Source organism: Podarcis pityusensis (genome assembly GCF_964106645.2).
Source record: "Podarcis pityusensis genome assembly, chromosome: 12".
In the NCBI taxonomy this organism is placed as follows: domain Eukaryota; kingdom Metazoa; phylum Chordata; class Lepidosauria; order Squamata; family Lacertidae; genus Podarcis; species Podarcis pityusensis.
Genome location: NC_138037.1, coordinates 33,497,444 through 33,510,549, shown reverse-complemented (window position 1 = coordinate 33,510,549; position 13,106 = coordinate 33,497,444). Strand labels below are relative to the sequence as shown.

The window sequence follows — 13,106 nt, the reverse complement described above, 5'->3', positions numbered from 1 at the left end:
GAATAACGCATAGCCATTTCAATAAAAGGCAATAATTTGTGGATTCATAAACCATACGCAAATAAAAGGCATAGCGGTAAATAAAAGCAACAGGAGGATTATTTTCCTTACCCCCAACATCCCACATCACAAACTTACTTAAAAACATTTTGTCTGCAACCCGTAAGCTACTTATGCCAACATAATCCCACAAACTTTAATAGGCATAACCTGGAAAATCATGTTGTGGGCTGCATACGTCATTTCCAGACTTCTACAAAATAAGATTACATAAAGGTAGGTACAATTACGCATTTAATCAGATTTTGATGTGCAGAAGGGATTTTCAAATAAAGTTGTAAGTGGCCTTCCTCAAATAAAAAAAGGAGATCTTTTGGGACCTCACCGTGTTGGTAAGTCATAACAAACCTGGCTCAGTTAGCAGCATATCCCCATGGCCTGAGGCACATGGCAAAGAGGGCAGCTTCTGGCAGAACAGACGTTCTGTGAGCTTTAAGAACTCCCACAAATGATGTGTTTGTTTGTTTGTATGTTTGTTTGTATAAAAATACCCCCCAAAAAATATTTATATATTTATTAAATTTGTATACAGTGGTACCTCGGGTTACAGATGCTTCAGGTTACAGACGCTTCAGGTTACAGACTCCGCTAATCCAGAAATAGTGCTTCAGGTTAAGAACTTTGCTTCAGGATGAGAACAGAAATCGTGCTCCGGCGGTGCGGCAGCAGCAGGAGGCCCCATTAGCTAAAGTGGTACCTCAGGTTCAGAACAGTTTCAGGTTAAGAACGGACCTCCGGAACGAATTAAGTACTTAACCCGAGGTACCACTGTACTGCCCTTCATCTGAAGATGACAGGGCAGGTCACAATATAAAAATACAAATTGAGAACACAAAATACATAATAAAAACAAAGAACAAAAACAATCCAATAACCCCTCCCACAAACACATTTTAAAGGACATAGAACATTATTCAGCCAAAGGGCTTGTTAAATAGAAATATTTTCTCCTGGTGCCTAAAGAGATATAATGAAGGCCCAAGGCAAGCCTCCCTGAGGAGACCATTCCCCAAATGGGGAGCCACTGTAGAAAATGTCAGTATCATCAGCCCACAGGCAGAGGTACCTGGCCTCCCCCGAGGCAATTGAGCGAGATACTGTTGTTTACTGTCCGTCCGCGACTCCCGGCAGGCTAGGTAAACAAACCGGCGATCCTCCTCAAACGTGAGCAGGACACACCCTCCTCCTTCCTCCCTCCCTGCATTCCTTCCCAGGGAGGGGAAGAAGAGACAGACAGGAGTCTTTCTACATGTTTTATTCCTGTCACTCAACAGTACATAGAAATGTGACTGTTCCCTTCAGACTCCATCAGAAGAGTCTCACACTCCTCCCCTGTACTTCCAGCACAGGTCATATGACACACTGAGCTAACATCCGGTGCTCAGTACAGAGAATAGGCTCCACCTTTTCTCCAACAGTACATCTGCACTGTTTTGCATTCCAGCCATCTGGAGCTGGCTTTTGCCTTGGTGCTTTTTCCCAACATCCTCCCCCAAAAGCATCAATTGGCAAAACATTATCCAGAGAAGAGAACAAACAGTTGTTATACATATAACAGTCCCCTGTTGTTTCAGTTCCACCCTTGGAACTCCCCACCACTGGTTTCACCAGTGTACCTCTCTGGTTGTCTGGCTTCCAAGGAATGAGTGCTTCTGCATTACCTTGGCTTGCTACCCTCTGTTGTGTCTTTGTCTCTGACTTAGACACTGCTTCAACCTGCTTTGAGTTGTTAACAATAGCAACACATGCAACAGCTAAGTTAGCAAACTCTTTTGAGTACCTCTTTGGTGGTACACCCTTTGTAACTCTCTCAGACCTGCGTATGAGGTTCTGATCCTCTGTGCTCACTGGTTCAACCTTTGGACTCTGTGGAGAACCAGATCCAATAGTAAACAGTGGTTCTTCCTTCATCTGTGAAGGTCTATCCATTGTGTGAGATTTTCTCTCAATGACTGTTACAACTGAACTCTCTGAGCTATCACTGTCATCATCATCAGTACCACTGTAATCTGTGACATCAGAAAAATCATCATCATCATCTGAATCGTTTCCTGTGGGAAATGTCTGTACTATCCGCTCTTGCTTTGGAGCACTCTCTAAGAACTTTGTGAGAATCACCTGACCAGATTCAGACAAAATTACTCTGTAGAGACCCTTTTCATAACCCACAAAAATGCCTCTGGCATTCTTTACTCCACCTGGAGCTTCTGTTCTCACATGAGACCCGAAAACCTTAAAATAGGCAACAGAAGGTTTTCTATTGAACAGCTTCTCAAAAGGAGAACATCCCAACTCTGTTGAGACCTTTCTCAGCCACACATGAAGATAGGACGCTAGCGATTCAGCCCAATATTCATGTGGCAAATGTGAACTCAGCAATTGCGCATTCACCCCCTTTTGCAATTCTTTGTTCACTCTAACACAGACCCCCCTGTTCCACGCTTCTTGCGAAACTGCAACTTTGTGGTCTATCCCTTTTCCATCCAGGAACTTCTGAAACTTCTGTAACAGAAAAATTTGCTTCTCATCTGTGAAAAGACAATCAATGTTAGCATCATGCATATTTTTAACCTTGTCACAAAACTCCTGAAACTTTTCTAAAGTTTCTTGCGGTTTCTCCATCATATAAACCCAAGAATAATTAGTGAAACAATCCACACACACAAGGTAAAATCGTGCACCGCCTCTAGATGGTTCTAGAGGACCAATCACATCAGCATATACCCGCTGAAATGCTCTGTCGACCTTCTTGGTCAGCTTCCTGGTGCTCACACTGGTCACACCTGCAAGAGAGATTTCGTTAGAAACAGAAGAATTACATTTCATGTAATCACTTTGATCAAAAGTCAACAAATACAGTCCATCTTTCTCTTTGGCAGTAAGAAACAGTTCTCCATCTTTGTAGATCTTGCAGCTTTTAGCATCATAGGACAGTTTCAGTCCTTTCTTTGCAATCTGCGACACGCTCAGCAGATTAAATCTCAGTTCTGGAACCAGGTAAACATCACTTATAGTCAAGTTCAGACTCTCAAGATACACAGTCCCAATTCCAGTCGCTTCCAACTCCTGACCGTTGGCCTGTTTCACAGTGAAGCTTTGCTTCCTCAACGTCGAAAACAGTTGTCTGTGCGGGCACATATGAACCGTTGTGCCCGTGTCAATTATGAACGAGTTCCCAACATCTGGCGTGGTTCCTTTCGCCATCATAGCCTTTGCAGGTTTCACCTGGCACTTGGTACGGCTTTTGCCTGACGCCTCAGGCTTCGTAGAGCTGCTCTTTGCTCCTCTTGACTGGCGCCGCTTCTTACAGTTTCGCTGTAGATGCCCAGTCTGTCCACAATTGTAGCATCGGACAGCACTCAATGCTACTCCATGCTTCTTAGTAGCATCAGCAGTGGGGGAATTAGAACTCTGTTCTTCCCTCCCCCTGTCAGCAACACCCATTGCACCTTGTTCAGGAACACCAACAGTTCCAACAGCCACAGTTCCTGCACTCTCCCCTCTGGGGTCAAAGCTCTCCACAGCTTTCGTTGAGCTCTTAGGAACTTGGCCAGCATCATCTTGGCTCACCCCTTCTGGGGTAGTTATCCATCCAGACCCTGATGAATAACTGTCTCTGGTCAGGGGAGATGAGTTAGGCAAGTCTCCCCCCCTTCTTGGCATCCATTTTGAATCCAAGCCTCTCTCACTTTCAAACAAGCTGTAAAATCCAACAGTTGTTTTTTCCTTTCTCAGGCAGGCAAAACTGCAAGTTGTTTACGGTCTTTTGCACCTGGCAGCTAAACTCTGGCTGCTATGAAAAGTCCCTTCCAAGGGCACGTAAACTTTGTAGCCAAAACATTCTCTGATTTTGTATCGCTTTCCCAGGCTCACTCACAGTCCAGCCCCTTTGCCAGTAACTTTCCAACTTTCCGTTACTTAGCAACAATGCATTTCAATAGGACTTCTTATCTTAACCACAAGAATTTGTGGAATGCAGGCCTCTTCTCCCGGAGCTGTATTTTTCCAAAACGCAGCTCCCCGTGAACCAGTGAATTAATCAGACTGCGTTCACACTTTTAGCCCGAAATGCAGCAGCATACCTTGAACTTTGTTGCTCTGGAAAACACCTCTTCTTTCCACCAGCTGTCTGTTGAGCCTCTGGCTGCTTTCAGACGCTTTCCTTCTCCCTTGGAGCAGAGGAAGACAATCCACCAGCCTCTGATGCAGATGTCCGATGGATCGAAACCATCCGAAGGCTGCCATATGTCAATATCATCAGCCCACAGGCAGAGGTACCTGGCCTCCCCCGAGGCAATTGAGCGAGATACTGTTGTTTACCGTCCGTCCGCGACTCCCGGCAGGCTAGGTAAACAAACCGGCGATCCTCCTCAAACGTGAGCAGGACACACCCTCCTCCTTCCTCCCTCCCTGCATTCCTTCCCAGGGAGGGGAAGAAGAGACAGACAGGAGTCTTTCTACATGTTTTATTCCTGTCACTCAACAGTACATAGAAATGTGACTGTTCCCTTCAGACTCCATCAGAAGAGTCTCACACTCCTCCCCTGTACTTCCAGCACAGGTCATATGACACACTGAGCTAACATCCGGTGCTCAGTACAGAGAATAGGCTCCACCTTTTCTCCAACAGTACATCTGCACTGTTTTGCATTCCAGCCATCTGGAGCTGGCTTTTGCCTTGGTGCTTTTTCCCAACAGAAAAGGCCCATTCTTGTGTTGCCACCCTCCAGACCTCTCATGGAGGAGGCACACAAGAAAGAGCCTCAGATGATGATCACAGGGTCCAGGTCAGTTCATATGGGAAGAGGCAGTCATTGAGGTAAACAATAACATAAAACAATAAAGTTATCACTAATGGCTGGGGCATCCTGTTTGAGACTTTGGGGGTAATTTATCATCTCCTACATTGTTCTGCGAAGCAGTTTACAAATAAAAAAATGTGCCATTATTTGTTTCTTCTCCTTAATTTTATGATAGATGTTCTGTGAGTAAAAAAGTGGAATATTAATAAATGCACACAAGCGTGCATGAGCAACAAAAAGTCCCAAGCAATATCTATACTTGCATAATATGTTTCAGTGCAAAACAACAATTAATATCATATCTCACAGTGGGCCATCATGGCCAATAGATTTCAGTTCAATAGCTGCTGTGGCTCAAATGCTAAGATGAAAGACTCTACAGAAGAAAGAAATGGATAGGGTTGCATTCGTAGAACCCATGGAAGGACATAGTAGGCAAAAAGAAACGTTCCTCTTCCTTCCTCTTCCCTGAAGCCCCAAATCTCCCACCCCCAAATTCTCTGTCAAAGGACAGGAAACCATGCTGAATGGGATTGGATGGGGCACTGGAACAGAGAGGAAGGGGGAGACCATAGAAAATTGGGCCAAGACACCTTCTGCGAACAAGAGGTCCTTGTTGCAAATCATGGGTGTAGGCAATTCTAGTCAGGACCATGACAGAGGTAAAGGATTAAAGGGATCACTCAATACAACAGCATTCTGATCTAGCTTGGTTCCCCACCCCCTACCCCCACCCCCACCCCACCCCCATGCCAGCTATTTGCAAAAGAAAAGAAAAAAACTCGGCAAGGACAAACTATGTGACAAATGTTGCATTAGTTTAGCCCACAGGAAAAGCAAGGTAATAACACAGCTATGTCCGTTTCATATACACTGGCTTAAGAAGCTATCCCTGGTGAGCCTGGTGCACCAAAGACTACACCCTGCCAATATAGGCCTATTTAATTCTTATGTTCCCTACCAGAGCCACCTTCATTCAGGTGTCTGGCACAGCAAGTTGACTCTTAATGTAGGACCAAAAAAAAACCCCTCATAAAGTCATAAAGTTTCTAAGTTCTGTTTTTAACACACACAGCTTTGGGGTTTTAAAAGTTCATAAAAATCTATCAAAATATTTTTAGAAATGAAATCCAAGATACCTGTTTTGAATAAACTGCTGTGTTCTGAGGTAATTGGATTGTAAAAACAAATATGAGTATTAATAAAAATGTTCCACAAGGTTAAACTTGCTGTAATTTAGAAACATACAGTAAAATAATGAATTTGGGAGTTTCAAATTCTACTGTACATCATTTATTTGACCTATTCCCTACTGTAGAATGTACTGTAAGTACTGAACAATTCTGAGGACACCTAAATAACATGACAAGACTATCATAGTGCAATCAAAACCATGTCTTCTTTGATGGAAATCCTACTGAATCCAGCGGTGCTTTCTCCCAGGTAAATGGGGGTTAGGATTGCAATGTTAGAAATCAAGGGCAAGCAAATTTTATTTATTTGTTTTATTTACCATATTGGTATGGCTGACCATTAACATATCACTTAAGCCTTTGGAAGGGTTTGATGTGACTCAAGGTCAGGCAGACCATCGTGCTTTCACCGTTGTGAGATGGATTTCTTTAACGTTTTGATTAATGTTTATATGGTTTGATGGTACTCATTGTTGCTTTAGCTATTGCATTCTGCCCTCAGATGATGACCAATGAATGCTGGTTTTAACTGTGCAGACAAAGATATTCATAAAAGCTGTTACTTACACATGCAGATTTATAAGGGTATAGTTTTCTAGGGTTCCAGACCGAAGTCTTTCCCAGCCCTACCTGGGGATACCAGTGATTGAATTTGGGACCTTTTGCATGCAAAGCGACTGCCCTACCAATGAGATACTGCCCTTTTTGAGTGAAGCCCATTCAATTCAATTCATTCATTCATTTGTTTCTAGAAACCACTGAATCAAAGAGGTCTTCAAGCTGTGTAAAAATTTTCAATTATTGCCATCCATCTGTCTCACCCAAAATGTATCCAAAACCTGAAACCAGTATTGCTGGTGAGGGTAAGGAACTGGAGGGCGTGTAGTCTTCTTTCTAGCCTGGTAGGCACAGATCACATCTGAAGCCTTCAGTGTTGGGGTCAAGTAAAACTCTACAGCTCTGTCACCAGCTCTCTATGGCTATAAGAAATGTAAATGAATTTTCACAGAAACTTTTGCTCATCCCTTTTAAATGCTTGGAGGGAGCAGCAGATCACACTGCGGTGACTCCTCCCACTATTATAAGAGACTTCAAACTCCACTTCTTCCTGTTGGGAACACAGAAGTCTGCCTTACGCAGAGTCAGACCATCAGTCCATCTAGATGAGCATTGTCTACGTTGACTGGCAGCAGCTCTCCAGGATTTTTGGCAGGGGTCTCTCCCAGCCCTGCAGAGGCTGGTGACTGAACCTGAAACCTTCCTGCATGCAAAGCAGGTGCTATGACCTTTCCCAAGCAGGTCTCTATGTCCCACAGAAGACAGGAGAAAAGACTGAAGGAAGGAAGCAATAGAGCAGAGAGCTTTATAAAAAGATATGGCCACAGGGACAAAACCAAGCAGCAAACCCAGATATCCTGCCCCCATGTCTATTCTAGGCATACAGTCATACCTTGGTTGACGAACGCCTTGCAAGTCGAACGTATTGGCTCCTGAACGCCGCAAACCCAGAAGTGAGTGTTCCGGTTTTTTAACGTTCTTTGGAACCCAAACGTCTGACGCGGCTTACGCGACTTCCAATTGGCTGTGCCAATCAAAAGCTGTGCCTTGGTTTTTGAATGTTTTGGAAGTTGAACAGACTTCTGAGGTACGACTGTAAAGGGTAGAGGGACCCCGACCATTAGGTCCCATCGTGGACGACTCTGGGGTTGCGGCGCTCATCTTGCTTTACTGGCCAAGGGAGCCAGCGTACAACTTCCAGGTCATGTGGCGAACCAGAGCAGCACACGGAAATGCCATTTACCTTCCCACCGGAGCGATACCTATTTATCTACTTGCACTTTGACGTGCTTTCGAACTGCTAGGTTGGCAGGAGCTGGGACCGAACAATGGGAGCTCACCCCGTCATGGGGATTCGAACTGCCGACCTTCTGATCTGCAAGCCCTAGGCTCTGTGGTTTAACCCACAGCACCACCTGTGTCCCTTTGGTACTATAATACTATATTGTCATTCACAACCATCAGGGGTTCGTTCAGCAGCTCATCTTCCAATGTGTTACATGCCATCATCAACAGTGGTCAACAGGGTGGCCTTCTCAACACCAAGCATCACTGCCAGTTCTTGAGAGGAAAAGGAGCAAGGAGTTCAGCACAGTGCGTGCACAGCAGCAGAGCTAACCTGCTGCCCCTGCTGCCATCCTTACACTTTGCCCTTCCCCTCTCCATCTCAAGAACTGGCAGCACCGCTCAGCATTGGGAAGGCAGGTGGGTAGCACCAGCCTCCCTGCACTGTCCATTATCTGCCAGCCATGGCCTTCTACATTCTACATAGAAGTAACAGGCCAGTCAATATGCAAAACAACAGATGGGTATAAATTGGATATCAGAAATGGCAGCATCCAAAAACCAGTTGGGGAACATTTCAGCTTCCCATAACAGTGCGTAACTGGCATTAAAGTCGCCATATTTTAATAAGGGAAGATTTAAGGGAGATTTCCATGTGAAACTGCTAGGTTACAATTAATCAAGAGGTTGTCTTGTGAACTGAATGCTTTTACCACACTGCATTTGCTAATTGATTTACCACCACCAGGATATCTTTCTCATCATCAACTACATTTTGTGAATGGCCATTATTAATAACATAATTACAATAAACTGCACTCTCTGCATTTCATCTTCTTCTGAATTAATGATTTACAGTCCTCATTCATGCCCCCCTAACCATATGTAGATATGTCTGTAACTCAGGATAACTCATCATTCAGTTAATGGTTGGAGTGGTTGGAGTCCACAAAAGCTTAAGCCATTAAAAAAAAAAGTCAGTTTTCCAGGCGCTGGAAGACTCTTCACTGTTTTTGTTGAGAGTAACATGGCAGACCTTCTGGAAATGTCTACCTCTGGTTTTATAATGTTACACTCCTGATTGGGACTCAGCAACACTGAATTCAGATAAAAGCCTCATTAAAGTCATAGGGAGCAAATCAAGCCAAGTGGCTAAGTTCGAATCTAGGCAATGAACAATGTCCACTACACTTCAATAAGCAATATACTGTGATTTTATCCTGTGTACCACCCTGAAACCTATGGGTGTAGGGTGGTATACAAATTTAATAATAATAAAAATAAATAAAAATAAATCAATAATATGGAAGGAGGAAAAAGACTGAATACTTCTATGAAACGTATTTGTGTGAGATATTGAGTTTCTTTTAGAGTTTGAATTTAAACTGGCATAGTAACAGTGCGACTATTTCTCCTAAGGGAAAATTAGGAACACTGGTTTTTGAGGGGAAAATATTGTAGAACTTGCAATATGATCGCATACGTCTGCAAAAGGAAACCCAATGAGTATCTTAGGCTTGCACACCCATAAATTCAGAAACCAGCAGACTCGCAGAACAGAGTTTCCAACGACTTGTAAATCCTGAAATACGGGAAGCACTTACAGAGAGGCTTCCTCATGTGATGGGGCAGTTGCAACAGCCTCTCATGCAGTTGGATTTGATCTGATGGCAGAAAAATCAAAAGGGAACCTTTCAAACCACAGGCAGAATTTTTTACATAACAAACATTTGAGCTCAGGACTGAATGGTGCATTTAAATGCCCCGCTGTGTTTCTTAATTCAAAGGAGAGAATACTCCGGCTAATTATTTTTTCCTGTGTGTTTTTCTCTCCAAAAGCAGGGCTCTTTTCAGTATTTCCAGGGGGTGGGGGATACTTTAATGAGATCAATAAAGATTCCTTAATTGACTTGCATTGTACGAGAGTATTAACGTCTCCACTTTCACAAGAGGCACATGAAATATACAGTTTTATTATATATTGCTAGCACAGGAACTTGCTTCTCCCTCCCCCATGAACCACCTGCAATTTTTAATAGTCGTGTATCACCAGGGTACCAGAAACCCATAAAAGTTTAACCTGCCAATTAACAACTAGGTAAAGTTCCAGAGCATGCACTATTTAGATGGCCCACAAACTGCAGAAAATATTTCATTCAAGCCTTCCGTCATACTTTTGATGTGATTTATATGCCTGAAAACTAGGAGGGTGGGGAAGGGAACTGAAGAAAAAGAAAAAGCAGTTTCAGTGTAAAAATGGCAAACGATCATAAAAAGTAATGTCTATGTTAGAATTATTTTCATTTGCAGGTGACAAAAGCATATTGGATCCCTAATGGCAAGCATATTATCCAAATTATTTTCTTTTTATTTCTTTTTCAGAAGGGAAAAAGGGTATGTGATCTCTGTATTAAGCTGCAAAAAAATAATCATGAATTTCTAATAAAATGTGTTTTGTTTCATTTCTAAGAAGCCTCAACAAGTTAGCCAGCATGGAAGGCAAGAAAAAGGTCGACTCTCCCTTGCCCCAGCTTTTCCTGTGATAATAATAAGAATCATAATAATAATAATAATTTATTTTTACCCCAGCCATCTGGCTGGGTTTCCCCAGCCACTCTGGGCGGCTTCCAACAGAATATTAAGATACAATAGTCCGTCAAACATTAAAAGCTTCCCTAAACAGGGCTGCCTTGAGATGTCTTCTAAAGGTCTGGTAGTTGTTTTTCTCTTTGACATATGATGGGAGGGAGTTCCACAGGGTGGGTGCCACTACTGAGAAGCCCTCTGCCTGGTTCCCTGTAACTTAATCTGATTGGCTCCCATCCACTCTGCTTAATAGTACAGAATGGTCATGCTAATGCGAAGGCAATTTGGCCCGATCCGGCCCCCGAGCCTTAGATGGCCCACAATAGTTTGCCTACCTATGCTATATACTATATTATATTATAATTTGGTATTCACCTTCCCCCCCTCTTGCATTTTTAGTAATTTGTTATAATGCAACATAGACATCTGAAGGCAGCCCTGTTTAGGGAAGTTTTTGATGTTTGAACTTTTGTCACTATTATTATTATTATTATTATTATTATTCTGTTGGGAGTGGCTGGGGAAACCCAGCCAGATGGGCAGGGTATAAATAATAAATTATTGTTATTATTATAATCATGGCCCTAGTATGTTTATGTGCAATGGTATATTTTGCAAAAGCAAGCTTAGCAGCAATTTTAAAAGATGTTGTCAAGGGAAGGAATGCTAGACCCTGAGAACAGCCATGTGACAACCACATCAGCGGCCAATCAACCTACCAGATTTGTTTGCAAAGTAATGGAGAATCTGCCTTTTGCTTTAAGAAGGCTTGAACACTTGTTATATTTGATGGAGAGGGGTTGAGTGTCTTACCATATTGCTCAACTCAATACCACATCATGGACTGTAGCCATTAAATTTGTTGCACACTAATGAGCTACCAGGGATGCGGGTGGCGCTGTGGGTTAAACCACTGAGCCTAGGGCTTGTCGATCAGAAGGTCAGCGGTTCGAATCCCCGTGTTGGGGTGAGCTCCCATTGCTCGGTCCCTGCTTCTGCCAACCTAGCAGTTCAAAAGCACAAAGTGCAAGTAGAGAAATAGGTACCACTCTGGCGGGAAGGTAAACGGCGTTTCCGTGCGCTGCTCTGGTTCACCAGAAGCGGCTTAGTCATGTTGGCCACATGACCCGGAAGCTGTACGCTGGCTCCCTCTGTTGGGATACTGCCAGGGAGATAAAGTCCACCATGGCCCCAAAGTCGGCTGCCGGACGATCCATGGTTCTCCCGTAGGCACGCAGTATCAGCAATTAGTGACATGAGCTCCAGAAAATAGCCTGCCACATTCTAGAGCCGATGCACACTCTCTATCAGTAGATAATGCACAGCCAAAGTCGCACTCAGGAGAGCATTATTTACAAGTTTTATTCAGCGTTGATCAGAACAAAGAAAAACATGACTGCCTGCTTCAGTGTCTACGACACAGAGAGAGAAACGAAAGCAAAGACACAACAGAAACATCCTGTGAACAGGAAATACGCAGACTCTGTGACTCACAAAGCCTGCTCCCTTTTAAGGTGGAACGGAAATATCCTAACACCCTCGGCCAATAAAGCGAGATGAGCGCCGCAACCCCAGAGTCATCTGTGACTGGACCTAACGGTCAGGGGTCCCTTTACCTTTAATGAACTGCCAGACTAGCCATTTATCAGCTTCATGAACAAGTCGAAAGGAGAGGAAATAAAGAAATAAATGTTCAACATATTTTTATTTATTATTTTTTAAACTCCACACGTTACCCCATCAGACCACTGGGAAGAAGGGTGAGGGAAGTAAAGAGCAATACGTTTACTAGTAGGCTGCTTTATTAAAATCTATATGGCAAATTTTTCAGCATGTTCAAATCATTATGAAATACGTTACGTATTTATGGTAAATTAAACTGTATTATACAACTTTCTCACTATGACTGCACTCTTGAGACCAAAGGGATTGTGCTGTTTCCAAAAAAGGTGTTTTTGTAAGGTGCTGCCCCGGTTCAGCTTAAGTTGCAGTTTCCCTTATAAAAAAAAAAAAAAACATTTCCAGAGGGTCATTATTTAGACATAAAAACTAAGCCAGACTCAAAATATTATATGAGAATCTTCAGCTCTGGGTATGCAGAATTAAAATAAGAAGGTACAAAAGAGTTCAGACTTCCGGGGGCGGCGCGAACGGCAATGGCGGTCCTCTTCTGAACGGGAGAGGAGGCTCCGCAGGCAACGGGTCGTCCGCTACGGCGAAGCGGAGACCCACTTTGGAAAACCCCAGGCGGCAAGAGCCTGGGGTCTTGAGGCTCGGTGGGCGCCTTGAGCGACCCTCCAAGCGCAGAAGGAACCCCGTAAGGGGCTCCGGAGCGCGGAGGGGGGTTGCGGCGCTGAGAGCTGTTTCACAGCCTGAGGAGCGAAGCCGCGCTGCTACTGTCAGTGAGCGCTGATCCCTTTTCCTGCTAAATTACGGATTCGGACGAAAAAGCAACTAACTTGTGAGTAAAAGACTGAGTCACTTGAATTTGAGACTTTAAAGGGAAAATTTAAATTGGCTTGAACTTGGCTGAAAGCGGAGAGACGTGGAAGCAGGAAGTCCGTCTTCCGCAGCCATTGAACTTGAAAAAAGCAATCAGCTGGAGGAGTGGAGGCTGAAAGAA

General features: G+C 43.7%; 1 protein-coding gene across 1 annotated transcript in view; it reads right to left on the bottom strand.

Moving 5' to 3' along the window:
- HDAC9 (histone deacetylase 9) overlaps nt 1–13,106 on the bottom strand; it is a 497,559-nt gene that overhangs the window by 301,006 nt on the left and 183,447 nt on the right. Inside the window, exon 5 of the mRNA XM_080974605.1 lies at nt 9,502–9,561. Coding sequence (XP_080830731.1) covers nt 9,502–9,561 — 60 coding nt within the window. The remainder of the gene's footprint in view (nt 1–9,501; nt 9,562–13,106) is intronic.